Here is a 17,118-nt window from a genome sequence, read left to right on the forward strand (position 1 = left end):
TTACCTTCTATAAGGTATGTGAGTCTCATCCAGTCCATTGAAGGCCTTATAGGCAAAGGCTGCGATGTTCAAAGGCAGAAGCAATTCTGCCTCGAGATGAGAACATAGAAATCATGCCCGAGTTTCCAACCTGCTGGGCTACCCTGTGGATTTCAGACTCAACGCTGCAACATCTACTCTTGCCTGAGTTCCTGCCTGTCAGCCTACCCTACTGATTTAGGATTTGCCAGTGCCCACAATCATGTGAGCCAGTTCCTTAAAACAAATCTCTCTCATTCTATCCTACTTCTTCTGTTACTCTCGAGAATGTTGACTGACACAGAGAGCTCCAGGAAGGATGACCCTAGAGAAAAAACTGGAGCTGATAGGCTGAGAGTCTGAACATAATCTGAGAAAAGATTTCCAGTTTTGATAGAGAGCTTGCAGATAAATCAGTGATGGGTATTATATTTTATTATTATTTTTTTTTTATTTTTTGAGAGAGAGAGAGAATGAGCACAAGGCAGGAGGGGTAAGGGACAGAGGGAGAGAAAGGATCTTAAGCAGGCTCCACACCCAGAGTGGAGCCCAAGGCAGGGCTTGATCTTATGATCCTGAGAATCATGACCTGAAGCAAAATCAAGAGTCAGTCGCTTAAGCAATTGAGCCACCCAGGCAGCCCAGTGAGAGATATTTTAAAATAAAACTGTGTAAGGGGGGAAAAACCCTCCCCAAACTGAAACAATTGTTAACCTCAGGGAAAACAAAAAGTGGTGCAAAAAGGCAGAGTAGGGGCGCCAGGGTGGCTCAGTGGGTTAAGCCTCTGCCTTTGGCTCAGGTCATGATCCTGGGATGGTTCATGGTCCTGGGATCGAGCCCCGAACTGGGCTCTCTGCTCAGCAGGGAGCCTGCTCCCTGCAAACCAGCCCCCACCTGCCTCTCTGCCTACTTGTGATCTCTGTCAAATAAATAAATTTTTAAAAATCCTAAAAAAAAGCAGAGTAATTATTCTGCCTTGTTAGGATCAGTTGCAAACACCGAATATTGATGTAAGGAGAACAGTAGTGGTGGAAGTTGTGTTGAGTTCAATCCTCACCCTCACTGAGGAAATTAAAAAATATCTAAGCCTGGGGCACCTGGGTGGCTCAGTGGGTTAAGCCGCTGCCTTCGGCTCAGGTCATGATCCCAGGTCCTGGGTTCAAGCCCCACATCGGGCTCTCTGCTCAGCAGGAATCCTGCTTCCTCCTCTCTCTCTGCCTGCCTCTCTGCCTACTTGTGATTTCTCTCTGTCAAATAAATAAATAAAATCTTTAAAAAAAAAACAAACAAACAAAAAATATCTAAGCCTGAAAATTTCAGAAACAGCAATGCTACTTAGAAGCGAGGAGGTAAATAGAAGAACAACTATATTTCGAAAACAGCTGCTTTTTTCTTTTAAGATCTATTTATTTGAGAGAGAGAGGGAGGGAGTGAGGGGAGAGGAGAGGGAGAGAGAGAGAATCTCAAGCAGACTCTGTACAGAGCTCAGAGCCTGACGTGAGATTATGACCTGAGCCTAAATCAAGAGCTGGATGATCAACCGACTGAGCCACCCAGGTGCCTGCAAGCAGCTGCTTCTGCTGATTTAATCTGATAGGAGTAGATGGGGCAAGGAGCTGCTGTTTATCATTGTAAGTCTTGTAGACATCTTTTCTTTTTTCCCCCAAGTCTACATGTGCCTTACTTTGATAGAAATAAATTAAAAGTTATATGGGAAATTTTGAAAGTAGAGAAAAGTCAAAAGGAGAAAATAACAATCATTCATCATTCTTCCATTCAGAGAAAGCAACAATGTACATTTTAGAGGAACAGGATTATTTTCTTTTCTTTTTTTTTTTTTTTTTAATAAATCCAGGCCCCTTTTGTTGGATGGTAAGGCCCTGAATAATCTGGTCCTTGCCTAAATCCCCTCTGGGCTCCTTCCCCTTACTCACTACACTTATTTACATTTTGTTCTTTTCTCAATTTTCACGTTTCCTAAGCTTTTCCTGTCTTTTTTTTTTTAAAGATTTTATTTATTTATTTGACAGAGATAGATCACAAGTAGGCAGAGAGGCAGGCAGAGAGAGAGAGAGAGAGGGAAGCAGGCTCCCTGCTGAGCAGAGAGCCCGATGCGGGGCTCGATCCCAGGAAACCTGAGATCATGACCTGAGCCGAAGGCAGTGGCTTAACCCACTGAGCCACCCAGGCGCCCCTAGAGGAACAGGATTATTAAACGAATTTAAAATGAAATTGTCAGAGCTTGAGGTTTTCAAAATATCGTAATAAAGATGTAAGGGAACAAATAAGAACAGTATAGTGTGTGCAATATCATAGGTATAATTACATACAGTATAATCATACACTGTATGATCCCCATTTGTTCATATGTGTATCAGAAAGTACTCTAGAGGGACTTGGTAGTGACAAGGGCAGGCAAACAAGGTGCCTTGTGTGCACGATATAAGGAGACGCTCACCCTCAGGGTCATGCAATGCATTTGCTTCAGCTGAACTTGAGAGCCTCCTTCAGTGTTGAGCCTAGGTGCCTCACTTGCTTTACCCCGGTCTGGCCCTGGTAGGGACCTAGGGCCACTGGATCATAGGCACTTTCCCCTTATTTTTCTCTTGGATATATGTTCAAGTTCCTTCCTATCCCAGATGTGGCATATGGACCACCAGCATTAGCATCACCTGGGAGCTTGTTTGAAATGCAGAATCTCAGGGGCACCTGGGTGGCTCAGTTGGTTAAGCGACTGCCTTCGGCTCAGGTCATGATCCTGGAGTCCCGGAATCAAGTCCGACCTCGGGCTCCCTGCTTGGTGGGGAGTCTGCTTCTCCCTCTGACCTCTCCCCTCTCACGCTCTCTCTCTCTCTCACAAATTAAATAAATAAATCTTGAAAAAAGAAAAAAAGAAATGCAGAATCTCAGCTCTGCCCAGACCTTCTAAATCAGAATCTGTATTTTATTCGAATCCTAGGGCACTTGTGTGCATGTTAAAGTTGAAGGAACACTGGGCTAGCAGGCACCAAGAACAGTTCCTATCTTCTTATGGAAGGAATATTTGGAGGCCACTGATGTCATTGCCCTCACTGGGTGAGACACATGCTGTCAGCATGTAAGATGCCCGTTCTCTGGAGGATTGTGGTCTTTAACAGGAGGATGAGCTTGCGGTGAAGCAATCGCAGGTCAGCCTGATGGACAAGAAACAGGTAATTTCCTTGGAACAAAGAACAATTTGGGGGCAACTTCTATTTTTTTCTTAAAGATATATTTATTTATTTTACACACACACACACACACACACACACACACACACACACACACACACAGAGTGGGCTTGCTCTCGCTCAGGGTGGGGAGGGGCAAAGGGGAAAGGAGAGAGAGAAAATCTTAAGCAGACTCCCTGCTTTATGGAGCCTGAGGCAGGGCTCATCTCCTGATCCTCAGATCCTGACCTGAGATCCTGACATGAACTGAAATCAAGAGTTGCTCAACCAACTGAGCCACCCAGGCACCCCTGCGGCAATGTTTAAAGAGAAGGAAAAGGTTAGTGGGTCTGAAACTGGGGGAAAGAGCAAGCATGACAGAAGAGTTAATATTTGCAGCACCTGGCTGGCTCAGTTGGCAGAGCATGCAAATCTGTTTTTTTCTTATTTGAGAGAGAGAGAGAGCATAAGATGGGAGAAGGTCAGAGGAAGAAGCAGACTCCCCCTGGATCCAGGAACCTGATGCAGGACTCGATCCTGGGACTCCAGGATCATGACCTGAGCTGAAAGCATCACTTAACCAACTGAACCACTCAGGCATCCAGCATGCAACTTTTGATCTTGGTGTTGTAAGTTTGAACCCCCGCTTTGAGCATAGAACTTGGGTAAAAAAAAAAAAAGTGTGGGGCTCCTGGGTGGCTCAGTTGGTTAGGTGTCTGCCTTCTGCTTGGGTCATGATCTCAGGGCCCTGGGATGGAGCCCTGTGTCTAGGTCCTGCTCAGTGGGGAGTCTGCTTCTCCCTCTCCCGCTCTCCCTGCTTGTGCTCTCACTCTCTTTCTCCCTCTCTCTCAAATAAATAAATGAATAAATAATCTTAGGAAAAAAAGTACTAATATTCTGACCAAATAACTCAAGTCCCATGGGGATGAAGGATAACTTAGTATACTCTAAGGTTGTTGGTTTTCCAACAGTTTTTAAAAGATTATCTGTTATAAAATGGAGAATCTTGGGGGGGGTGCCTTGTTGTCTCAGTTGGTGGGGCATGCGACTCAAGATCTGGGGGTTGTAAGTTCAAGCCCCCCCACTTTAGGTGTAGTGATTACTTAAAAATAAAATCTTAAAACAAAACAAAACCAAACCCCAAAATGGAGGTCTCTTGCTGCAGCAACAGAAGTGGGTACACGAGGCACAGGGCTTGAAGGGGGACTCCACGGATGGCTCTAACAAAATGGCAGACAAGCTGGCTATGGGGAAAATCCCCAGCTTCCATAAGGCCAAGCAGAAGAAAACAGAGACCAGAATACCCTGTCAACCCAAGAGACCACTGAGCAGGAGAAGTGGCATGAAATTTCCTAAGAACTTGGAGGATTCCCCAGCCCCGTCATCTTTGAGTCACTCCAGTCACGACATGGACAAAGAGCCACCTGCAAGATGGACTCAAGTGAGTGACAAGCTGCACTGTGAACCTGGGCACTCTGTGCCGATGCTACTGGCCTGTGGTTCTCTCAGGAGACCCCTAATTGGACTGCCAAATTCTCCAGTTTGCCCTGGGATAGTACAGCAAGTTATTTGTATGATTAATGAAAAGAACACATACTTTGTGGCAAAAAAGGACACATACACACAAAAAAGCCCCACCAAGCTGAGAATCTTGATTAGGTGAATTATATTATAGTTATAATTATATGAGAACATGATAATACAGAATAAAAAATATAAAGGGATTGACTCTGTTTCGTGTTACCATTAACCAGAAGTCAATTGATAAGGGTCCTGGATGGCTCAGTTGGAGGAGCATGTGATTTTTGATCTTGGGGTCTTGAATTCAAGCCCCACGTTGGGTATAGAGATTACTAAAGAAAACAAACTTAAAAAAAAAATCCTGCAATATGCCATTCTCCATTTAGATTAGAGAGTTAGATTAAAAGAGAACAGCAAAGTAATATATACTCCATGGCAAACATTGTTGGTGGGGTCACCCAATAACCATTTTCACTCCCTTTCTTTTTTGCTTGCCTCCATTACAGAATATTTAAAAAGCTGAGTATTTGCTCTGCCCAGAAGGGTGGCCATGTGTCACAGTTCTGGTTTGAGACCTCTATGAAGGAGCAGCTACACTCTGACCAGAATGGATTCAGAGTGATCTTTCCAGGGTCTGGAGTAGGGTGAGGAGAGCAAGACACTTCCCTTGGAGTGTCTATATAAGGATGTCTACATACTACATAAGATTTATGAGGGTGGCAAAAGACTCAGTAAACAAAATAATATTTTAATGCAGTGTTTAAAAAATAAAAATTAATGCAAAAGATGCATGATGAACAAAAGATCAGCATTTATAATAATGACAGGATCCAACAACACCAGTAGCAGAGGGAAGCAAATAAAGCCCAGTCCCATGGGTGTAGGGTCAGATCACGCTCACTTCTTCCAACTCACAGTCTGAGGTGGGTATAAGTGACTGGTGCCCATTTAGGAAGTGCCTACTTCCTGGCCACAAGGGAGTCTACCAGAGAAGAGCAGCATATTCTGGCTGAGCTATTTTGAGGAAAACCTTAGTGTTTATTAGAATTAGGGTACAGATAAATTAATATAGAGCAATAGAGAATAGAGGATGAGATGCTTCTTGTGAAACTGGGAAGTCTCCAAGGAAAAGATAAGGTTTCAGCTGGGGAAAGGGGAAAGCAGAAAGAACATTGGATTTGCAACCAGAAAATGGGACTCCCCTCTTTGCTGTTTGCTTTACTAGCTGTGACAATTCAGGCAAGTCACTTTGCTTCTCTGAGCGTTAGTTACGTTATGTGTAAAAACTCATCCTGCGTGACCTGCCAAAGACTTGTAAGGATGAACTAGATTAACTAAGTGAATGGGCTTTCTAAACTGAAAAGCACCATGCAAACATCTTGCACTGTTATTAAGTCATTAAGGACAGGTAGGACTTTAACAAAAGGCATTGGGGGAGAAGGGCCTTTGGGCAGAGAGAATGAAGGCTGGAGTGGTTTTTGTATGAGGTGAGACAAAGGGAAACTGAGCTTTGAAGTCTAGGAAGATGAAAGCAGTCAAGGAATGCCTATGTTTTTAAGACCATTAAAGAAACAAACCCCAGGACCCCAAGCTTGAAGGGTAAAACCAAGCTCTATAGTCTTACAGTTACTCAAGAGAGAGGCACCAAATAGCACAAAACACCCTAATAAATGACTTGTACATTTTGCTTCTTACATGGTCTTTTTGAAGGCAGGCAGTCACCATATCTTACTCATCTTTGTTTACAGGAGTCTGACACTTTCTGGTCAAGAGCACTATGCTCCATTCTCAAGGAAAGAATGAGCGTCCAAAGGCTTGGGACCTCTTTACTCCAGGGTGGTACAGACTAAGGGGTTGCATAGTTTGAAAAGCAGCTTCTTCTGTGCACACTGGGATGCCCTCCTGATGGCCTGATATTAGGAGAGCTCTCCAGATCCCAAGTAAGGTGTGTTAGTCCTTAAACTGAGGAAGAGTAAGATGGGACCAAGGGCTCCAGCCGACTTATTGCTACAATAATAAAAAATCAGGGAGGACGACGATATAAGTGATAAAATTTCATAGAGCTGTAGATGAGTGAGAGCACGCCAACTCACACAGAGGCACAAATGAGTGCATGGCAAACTAGTTAAATCTGGGTAAGGTCTGTAATCTAGTCAGTCGTATTGCTCTGGTTAGTTGTATTGTGCCAATGTCAATTTCCTGGTTTTGCTAATGTAGTGTGGTTATGTAAGACGGTGAGGGAAGCTGGGTGGGTGATGGGTACCGGGGACTTCCTTGTATCAACTTCGCAGCTTTCTGTGAGTCTATAATTATTTCCAAATAAAGCAAACACAAAGAAACCAGAAAACAATGGGCACCTTCCCTGAGCCCAGCCTAGCCACACCAAGACCGCTCCACAAGCCCCGCTTCTGCCCTCCTCATGGCCTCTCCTGTTCAGGTAAGGCGGGGAGAGTGGGTGCGGCCCGGCCGCGCACGCGCAGTCCTAAAATCCCCGCCGTGTCGCTGGGCAGTCACGCTTGCGCAGTCTTGGCCCCTGGCTGCCGCGCCAGCCCCTCTACGCGGCGGGGGACTCGGCTGCCTTGGCCCCTTCGCGCTGCCGTCTTTTCCGGCAGTTGGTGCGCTTCCTGTTGTACTTACCCGCACCCGCCCCTCGGACCCCTACCTCAGAGACCCTAACGCGTCCCACCTCTCCTCTAGTCCGCGGGCTGCTGCCACTGGGGCTTCGCCTGTCCGCCGGTCGAGAGAGGTCGCTGGCCGGGCGGGCGTCTGCGGCTGTCGCCGCCCCCAGCTCTTCCACCCACGGGGCTCTGGTGAGTGTCTTGCTGCCGCTGTCTTCAGTCCATCCCAGGCTCTCCCCCTCATCTCCGCCCGACTCTTTTTGGGGTTCTCCCTTCCCGCCGGCTTCCTCTTACCAGCCCTGTCCTGACGGCCCCGCGGCCGCTCTCCTCAGACTACTGACAGCCTCCCCTCTTCTCCCGGTTTGCAGAGGCTCCCGTGTCGGTCCTCGCCACATTTCTCCCAGTCTCAGGCTCCCCACCCCATTCTTTCTTTTTGTGCTGTTGGGGCGGGGAGCCAGGCTCTCTTCTCTTTCCCATGTTGCCAGCTTTGTCTTCTTGCCGCGTCCGCTCAAGTCCCCTCTGGGATCTCAGTCATTACCAATTTCCACCTCTTCTTTTTTCTGGAGTCTGAGAACCTGAGAGCTGTTGTGTGAGGCAGAGATGTGCAAAGCTCGTTTTGGGGTGTGGTTCCTTTGAGTCTGCCCCTTTCCCCATGGTTAGTCTTAGAGTACCGGGCTTCAAATAATCTTAAAATTACAGGAAAATCGAGTGACGATTTTTTTTTTTTTTTCCAAGAAGAGAGTGGAAAAGGAAAGTCGATAAGGACTTAGAGGAAAGTCTGTGTCAGAAAGTGTGTAGAAGCAGCTAGTGGAAGGATCACATCTCCCAGTTTGCATTTTGAATTCACTAAAAGGCACAAAGAGAAACTTGTTTTTGAAATGTACAGAGGAAGGTTGAAGTGAGGTAAATCTTGTGCTTCCTCTCCCTTTCAGTTCACCTTGGCTCTAAATTAGACTTAGCCAGGCAGTAGATGTCATTTCCCTGAACATAAAACAAACACCACGATTACAGGCTCCACTCCTAACAGGACCAGAGCTCTGTTCTCCAACTTTGTATGGAAAACAACTTCACCTCCCAGCTCTATCCCCACGATACATACATATATTCTTAGCTCCTAGTAATCCTTAGCTCTCAGTAAATCTTTCATAAGGTGCTTACTAAGTGCATAGCATTGTGCATGAGATGGGAGAAGGATATTAAAAGTAGTCTAAGACAGGTGCTTGTTTTCCTGTGGCTTACAGTTCAGGAGGAGAAATTAAGATACGTGATTCTTAAGGACTCGTATCTGTGTTCACTTGCCCAAATGGAAGATACTGGATTGTCAGTCACAAAGAAATAAAGAATTGGTGAGGGAAGGGGTATTCATAGAGATAACAGTACCGTTGTAAAGTCAGTCAACCAAGGATAACCATCTAGGTTGAATAAAAAATTTTCATTTGATCTACTTTTTTGTTTTAAGATTTTATTTATTTATTTGACAGATAGAGATCACAGGTAGGCAGAGAGGCAGGCAGAGAGAGAGAGAGGAGGAAGCCGACACGGGGCTCTATCTAAGGACCCTGGAATCATGGCCCGAGCCGGAGGCAGAGGCTTTAACCTACTGAGCCACCCAGGCGCCCCATCATTTGATCTACTTTTTTTTTTTTTAAGATTTTATTTTTTTATTTGACAGAGAGATCACAAGTAGAGAGGCAGGCAGAGAGAGAGAGGGAAGCAAGCTCCCTGCTGAGCAGAGAGCCCGATGCGGGACTCGATCCCAGGACCCTGAGATCATGACCTGAGCCGAAGGCAGTGGCTTAACCCACTGAGCCACCCAGGCGCCCCTTGATCTACTTTTATATAAGTTCGCAGTACCTACCCCTAATTTTTGAAGACCACATTCTTTTCTTAAATTTTTAACTTTTAAGAATTTCTTACCTACCTATTCCCTAATTCTGCAGAGGTGGAGAATGAAACAAATAGGGAAGGGACCTCTGATGGCCTGTGGGTTAGGGCATGAAGGCTTGAATTCTCAAAAGTGTGAGGGAAAGCCCTCTTATAAAGTACTTGGTTGACCCAGTAAAGCTATAAATTACTATAGGGCAATAGTAATTGTATCTTTTGATGAAAGGTTATTAGAATAGGATAATCCTTTTATGAGTGGAGGAAGGGAAGGAGGAGAAGGTTTTGAAGAAAGGTCAAAGGGAAGGATAGTGTAACCTTTGCCATTACATTAGAGACTGTATGTGAAGGTTGAAAATCATTCTGCTAGGAAATCTGTTCGTCTGTTATATGAGCATCTTTGAGTACACTTAATCTCCTGTTGATCTTTTTAAAAGCTTAGAAAGCCATGCCAGTGAGTTAAATGAGTAAAAAGTTTCTCCACCTCATATTTATGTACTTAACCAACCTAAATGTAATTTTGTTCTTTAGTTTTGTTGACAACTAAAAAATCATTAACTTGCTCAACTTACTGTTATTAACCACCTATGATATGAAAGGCACTGGTTGTCTTAGGTTTAAATACTTTAGTTGTATTTTTATGTTGAATAATGTCAGTTGTTAAAATGTAACCACATAATATGTATATATAAAAAGGTCTCTAGAAATGTTCAGACAAGGGAGGAGTACAGAGCACTCCCTTGCTTCAGACTTGTTTTTAAATCTGGTTTGAAAATTTCACCAGACTTAGAGTGCATGTGGTTTTCATTGTGGGTGGAGGGGGTACAGGCTGACAAATAAGGAACCACACCCAAGCTTCATAAAACAGAGGTCTTTAAACAATTCTGATAGCCTAAAAATATTTGGGTTTGTTTTGGTATTGGCAGAAACTTCCCCATAAAAAATAACATTGTAACAAATAATATAGTAAGGTAGAGCTGAGTTCACTTTCTTGAATTTGTTATTACTGATAATTTTGGCATTTCATGAATAAAAATACTTGAAGTAGAGCCTTTATTTTGAATCTTTTTGCTCTGAAAGGATTATTTTACATGATTTTCCCCTGAGTATCTTTTAATAAAATTGCTTAATGTTGTTTGTCTTAGTAATAATAAGTGTTTGCACATTCCTTAATAGCCTTAATCTATGAGACAATTTAAAAAGGGGCTAAATATTAATGGGAGAACCTTAAGGAAACTTTCATAAAGCGTACTATTTTTTAAAATGGCTCTTGGCCCCTCCTGATTTTTTCTCAGCTTTGTATTGGGACAAAAGGACAGACTTAGAGGCAGGTCATGTTGGAGGAAGGCATGATAAAGGTAAAATATTGAGCATTATTGCCAATGCTGGAGCAAGTCCAGATTGGTGAATGGTCTGGCCAAGTGTGACAGTATGGGCTGGCAAAAATATCTGGGCGAAAATGAGATTTAAATTCGGGAAAAAAATGTTCTATAAGCTATTTAGACCTTGTTGATATCAGTTTCTCATATGTAAAACAAGGAAGTTAGGGTTTTTTGTTTTTAAGATACCTTCCATCACTAAAATTATGATTCAGGGGGCACCTGGGTGGCTCCGTGGGTTGAGCCTCTTCCTTCAGCTTGGGTCGTGATCTCAGGGTCCTGGGATCGAGTTCCGCATTGGGCTCTCTGCTCTGCAGGGAGCCTGCTTCTCCCTCTCTCTCACTGCCTGCCTTTCTGCCTTGTTGTGTTCTCGGTCAAATAAATAAATAAATAAATTTTAAAAAGATTTTATTTATTTATTTGACAGAGATCACAAGTTTGTAGGTTCGAGCCCCACATTGGGGGGAGAGATTACTTAAAAATAGTCTTTAAAAATTATTGGTAATTTAAAAGTAATAGTACATGCTCATTGAAGAAAATACATAAAATGTGGAAAAGCCCAAACAAGAGTAGGATGATCTATTGCATTCTTATTGCCGGAGTTATGCCATTAGTAACCTTTTGATACATATTTCAAATAATTCTGTGCACTTCTAATAAACACATAAATAAAACTGAGATCATGGTATACTGTTTTGTAACCTGTTTCCACTTGGATTGGAAACATTTCCCCTGATGTTCAACATTTGAACATATTTTAATTGTTCATTATTTAACTATAGGACTTTTCATTCCTGTTGTTGGATATTCAAGTTCAAAGTGCTACTTTGACCCCCCTGTGTATGAATCCTTATGGGTCTTTGATTTCTCCAATGTAGATTCTTGGATGACAAAGAATTAAACTGTGTCTGTATTATATATTCTTAATTTGCGCTTATGGTATTGTGATCTTGTTCTCTTCCTTTTTAAAATTACAGCATAAAGTGGCACCTGGGTAGCTCAGTCCTTAAGCGCCTGTCTTCGGCTCAGGTCATGATCCCAGGGTGCAGGGATTGAGCCCCGCATTAGGCTCCCTGCTTGGCAGGAAGCCTGCTTCTCCCTCTCCCACTCCCCCTGCTTGTGTTTCCTCTCTTGCTGTCTCTCTCTGTTGAATGAATAAATAAATAAATAAATAAATAGAATTATAACATATGTTTTAAAGATATATTCATGTCACTTTTAGATACAAATAGATTTGCTTCTCACCGCTGCATATTATTTCTTTATGTGCACCCACAGCATTTTCTTTATTTTCTTACTTAATTAGTTTCAGCTTACTATAACACAAATGATGGCATAATAAACATCCCCCGTAATGCACAAGTTTGTACATTTCTTAAGAGCCTGTGAGACAATTTCTTTAGGCCTTATACCTAGAGGTGGTATTTCTGGGTCATAGGACATTACTATATACTTATTTTCACCAAGTATTCTGTTTGTCTGGCTTTTGTTGTATATTATATGTTTGTCCTCCAGAAAACTTGTACCAATTTACTTTTCTACCAGTAAGTTAGGAGAGTGCATAATTGGTGGATTCTAACTCCAAAACTAATACCTCTTTCTTTGTTTCTAGCGGCCATGGCAATGACAGGCTCAACACCTTGCTCCTCCATGAGTAATCACACAAAGGAAAGGGTGACCATGACCAAAGTGACACTGGAGAATTTTTATAGCAACCTTATTGCTCAACATGAAGAACGAGAAATGAGGTAAAGAGCTGTGTTTGAGATAATTGTGTCATGGTTTTGGCATTTGTGTCTAGTATCATAAGACACATTCATAATATAGTTGAAAGGAGGTAAGAATAGCAGCAGCCATGTAATAGCCTATCCTATTACAAAGGAAGGACAGTGTCATTGATTCCAAAGCCCTTGCTATTCACACACTTCTTTCTATTACTAGTCAATAGCACAGGGGTCCCTGGCCGGCTCAGTTGGTAGAGCATGCAACTCTTGATCTTGGGGTTGTGAGTTTGAGCCCCACATTGGGTGCAGAGGTTACTAAAATTAATTCTTAGGGAAAAAAACCCCACAGAATTCCACAGTAGTATAAAAAAATTAATTGGGCCACATCCTTGGATTCATTGTTAAGGCAGAATGATGTAACGGAAAGAGCAGCCCTTACGGAATCAGACCTGGGTTTAGAATCCTGCCTTTATCATTTAGTAGCTGTCTGCGTCTGGAATAAGTTTCTTAGTCTTTTTTTTTTTTTTTAAGACTTTTTATTTATTTATTTGACAGAGAGGGAGAGAGATCACAAGTAGGCAGAGAGGCAGGCAGAGAGAGAGGGAGGGGGAAGCAGGCTCCATGCTGAGCAGAGAGTCCAATGCGGGGCTGGATCCCAGAACCCTGAGATTATGACCTGAGCCGAAGGCAGAGGCTTAACCCACTGAGCTCCCCCAGGCGCCCCCCAGTTTCTTAGTCTTTTTGTGTATCAGTTTCCTATCTGGAAAATGGGGATAATACTTTCCTTGCAAGATTGGCTCTGGGGATTATACATAATGAATGTGAGTCACCACCATAGTGTTTCTCACAGAGTAATCACTTAATCACTTGGCACCTGTTGTTATTAATCCAGTGTACACTATTCGTGTAGTAATTTGTAATTGAAATTTTATTCCCAATATTATGAAAATATTCAAAAGTGCAGAAAAATTGGATTAATATGCTGAATACCCTTATATACATCATCTAGATTGTGTAATTGTCATTCATTATTGTATTATGTATTCATCTATCCATCTCTCTATCCATTCATTAAACCATCTTAATTTTTTGCTATGCTTCAAAGTATGTTGGTGGGGCACCTGAGTGGCTCAGTTGTTAAGCCTCTGCCTTTGGCTCAGGTCATGATTGCAGGGTTCTGGGATCGAGCCCCTCATTGGGCTCCCAGTTCAGTGGGAAGCCTGCTTCTCCCTCTCCTGCTCCTCTTGCTTGTATTCCCTCTCTCCCATCTCTCTCTGTCAAATAAATAAATAAAATCTTAAAACACACACACACACAAAATATGTTGGAGGTATCAGTATGTTTTACTTCTGTATATGTCTGCGCTCACTCTCTCTCTCTATATATATATCTGTATCTCTCTCTCTCTATATATATCTATCTATCTATATATATATATATTTTTTTTTTTTTTTTTTTTTTTTTTAAGAGTGTGAATTTTGCGTATGGTGAAATGCACAATCTTCCTCTGGTTGTGTTTTTTCCTTTTATTTTTGGTAAAAATTTTATTTATTTATTTGAGAGAGAGTAAGAAAGAGCACAGAAGGAGAGGGAGAAGCAGACTGCTGCTGAGCAGGGAGCCTGATGCAGGGCTTGATCCTAGGACCCTGAGATCATGACCTGAGCAAAGGCAGAGGCTTAACAACTGAGCCACCTAGGCGCCCCTCTTTTTTTTTTTTTTCTTAAATTTATTTATTTGACAGAGAGAGATCACAGGTGGGCAGAGAGGCAGGCAGAGAGAGTGGGAGGAAAGCAGGCTCCCCGGTGAGCAGAGAGCCCAATGCGGGGCTTGATCCCAGGACCCTGGGATCATGACCTGAGCTGAAGGCAGAGGCTTTAACCCACTGAGCCACCCAGGTGCCCCATCTTTTTTTTTTTTTTTTTTTTTTAAGTAATTTCTACACATAGTGTGGGGTTCCATCTGAAATGCACAATCTGAAGGGTACTAGTCAATGAGTTTTGACAAATGTATATACCTGTAGAACTTAAACTCCTATCAAGACTTAGACCATTACTATCATTCCAGAAAGTTCTTTGATTTCTGGAGACATTCCTCCAAACTCAGGCAACCACTGTTGGAATTTTGTTTCTATCATGGATTAGTCTTGCCTGTTCCATATAAATGAAGCATGTAAACAGATTCATATAGTAAGTGCTCACTTGAGTAAGGCATCTTTCACTCAGCCTGATGTTTTCAAGGTTCATCCATGTTGCTATTTTATCAATACTTTGTTCTTTTATATTGCTGAGTACCATTCTGTTTTCTAACTATACCTCTGTTTTTACATTCTTCTGTTGATAAACATCTGGGCTTTTTTGAGTTTTGAGCTGTTTTGAATGAGCTTCTATGAACATTTGTGTACAGATCTTTTTGTGAGCATTTGATTTCAATTCTTGGGTAAATATTTAGGAGTGGAATTACTGGATCATAAGTGTACATAAGTGTATGTTTAGTTTTATGAGAAACTGCTAGACCTTTTTCCAGAATATCATCAGCCTTGTGTGATACTTTCAATTGCTTTACATTTTTGCTAACGAAATGTCTGTGTCCCCCCCCCTTTTTAAGATTTTATTTATTTGAGAGAGAGAGTGAGAGAGCATGCGTGAGAGAGAGAGAGAGAGAGAGAGAGCGCGCTCGCAGGCACGTGCTGAGGGGAAGAGAGGAGGGGGAGGGGAAAGAATCTTGAGAAGACTCTGTGCTGAGCTTGGAGCCCAACACAGGGCTCAATCTCACAACTCTGAGGTCATGACCTGAGCCAAAGTCAAGAGTAGAAGGCTTAGGGGCGCCTGGGTGGCTCAGTGGGTTAGGCCGCTGCCTTCGGCTCGGGTCATGATCCCAGGTCCTGGGTTCGAGCCCCACATCGGGCTTTCTGCTCGGCGGGGAGCCTGCTTCCTCCTCTCTCTCTGCCTTCCTCTCTGCTTACTTGTGATTTCTCTCTGTCAAATAAATAAATAAAATCTTAAAAAAAAAAAAAAAGAGTAGAAGGCTTAACCTACGAGTCATCCAGGTGCCCCTCCTGTTCATTATCTTTACAGTGTCTTCAGATGAGCAGAAATTTTAAATTCAGTTTTTATTTTATTTATTTATTTATTTATTTCTAAAGATTTTATTTATTTGACAGAGAGAGAGAGAGAGATCACAAGTAGGCAGAGAGGCAGGCAGAGAGAGAGAGAGGGGAGGAAGCAGGCTCCCTGTGGAGCAGAGAGCCCGATGCGGGGCTCGATCCCAGGACCCTGAGATCATGACCTGAGCCGAAGGCAGAGGCTTTAACCCACTGAGCCACCCAGGTGCCCCTAAATTCAGTTTTTTTTTTTTTAAATTTTATTTATTTGTTTGACAGAGAGAGAAAGATCACAAGTAGGCAGAGAGGCAGGCAGAGAGAGAGGAGGAAGCAGGCTCCCTGCTGAGCAGAGAGCCTGATGTGGGGCTCGATCTCAGGATCCTGAGACCATGACCTGAGCTGAAGGCAGAGGCTTAACCCACTGAGCCACCCAGGTGCCCCTAAATTCAGTTTTTAAATTAGAAATCTAATTTGGCAATTTTTTTTATAGTAAAACTTTTCTGCCCCCAAGTCATAAAGATATTCTTATGTATCTTCTTTGGGAAGTTTTATAATTTAGTTTTTACATTTAGTTCTATGATCCATCTTGAATTAATAAGTGTGTGAGATGGGGGTTGAGCTTTATTTTTTTTGTTATGAATATCTGGTTGTTTTAGCATCCTTTGTTGCAAAGATTTCCTTTCCCCATTAGATTCTTTGGCACTTTTGTCAGAAATCAAATATCATGTAATGTGTGTGTATTTCTGGGTTTTCTTTTTTCTTCCTTTCTTTTTTCTTTTTTTAAAGTTTTTTTAGGTAACCTCTACATCCATTGTGGGGCTTGAACCTACTACCCCTAGATCAAGAGTCACATGCTCTATTGACTGAACAAACTAGGTGCCCCGATTTCTAGGTTTTCTATTCTCTTTCACTGATCTTTTTGTCCATATGCCAGTATCACACTTCATTACTATAGTATCGTGGTAAGTTTTGAAGTCATCTAGTTAGTGTAAGTCTTAAATTTAATTGTTTTGGGTTTTTTTCCCCCCAAGATTATTTTGGGTATTCTAGGTTCTTTGTGTTTTTATATAAATTTTAGAATCAGCTTGTCAATTTCTAGAGGAAAGCTTGATGGGATTATGATTATAATTGAATCTATAGACCAGTTTGGGGGAGAACTGACATCTTAACAGTATTGAATCTTTGATGCATGGACATGCGATATTTTTCCATTCTCTTAAGTCTTTAATTTTTCTCATCAGTGTTTTGTAGTGTTTAGTGTAGGGGTCTTCCATGTTATTTTTTTCTTCTGTTGCTAGTATTTTGGGGGGTTTTTTGATGCTGCTTTAAGTGGACATTTAAAAATCTTTTTCCAATTATTTGCTTCTAGTATGTGGAAATAGTACTGAATTTTGTATACTGACCTTAAATCCTATAACTTGCTAATTTATTTATTCTACTAACTTTTTTGGTAGATTCCTTAGGATACTCTGTGTAAACAATCATGTCATATTCAAATAGAGAGTTTTACTTCTTCTTTTCCAATCTATACACCTTTTCTCTTTCTCTTTCTTTATTTCTTTCTTTTCTTTTCTTTTCTTTCTTTCTTTCTTTCTTTCTTTCTTTCTTTCTTTCTTTCTCTCTCTCTTTCTTTCTTTCTAACATATAATGTATTATTAGCCCCAGGGGCACAGGTCTGTGAATTGTCA

General features: G+C 42.1%; 1 protein-coding gene across 1 annotated transcript in view; it reads left to right on the forward strand.

The window, feature by feature from the left end:
* Nucleotides 1-7,250: 7,250 nt before the first annotated feature.
* STK38 (serine/threonine kinase 38) overlaps nt 7,251-17,118 on the forward strand; it is a 45,279-nt gene continuing 35,411 nt past the window's right edge. Inside the window, exons 1-2 of the mRNA XM_047735141.1 lie at nt 7,251-7,537; nt 12,218-12,353. Coding sequence (XP_047591097.1) covers nt 12,223-12,353 — 131 coding nt within the window. The 5' untranslated portion in view covers nt 7,251-7,537; nt 12,218-12,222. The remainder of the gene's footprint in view (nt 7,538-12,217; nt 12,354-17,118) is intronic.

This window comes from Lutra lutra, chromosome 6 (genome assembly GCF_902655055.1).
Source record: "Lutra lutra chromosome 6, mLutLut1.2, whole genome shotgun sequence".
Taxonomy (NCBI): domain Eukaryota; kingdom Metazoa; phylum Chordata; class Mammalia; order Carnivora; family Mustelidae; genus Lutra; species Lutra lutra.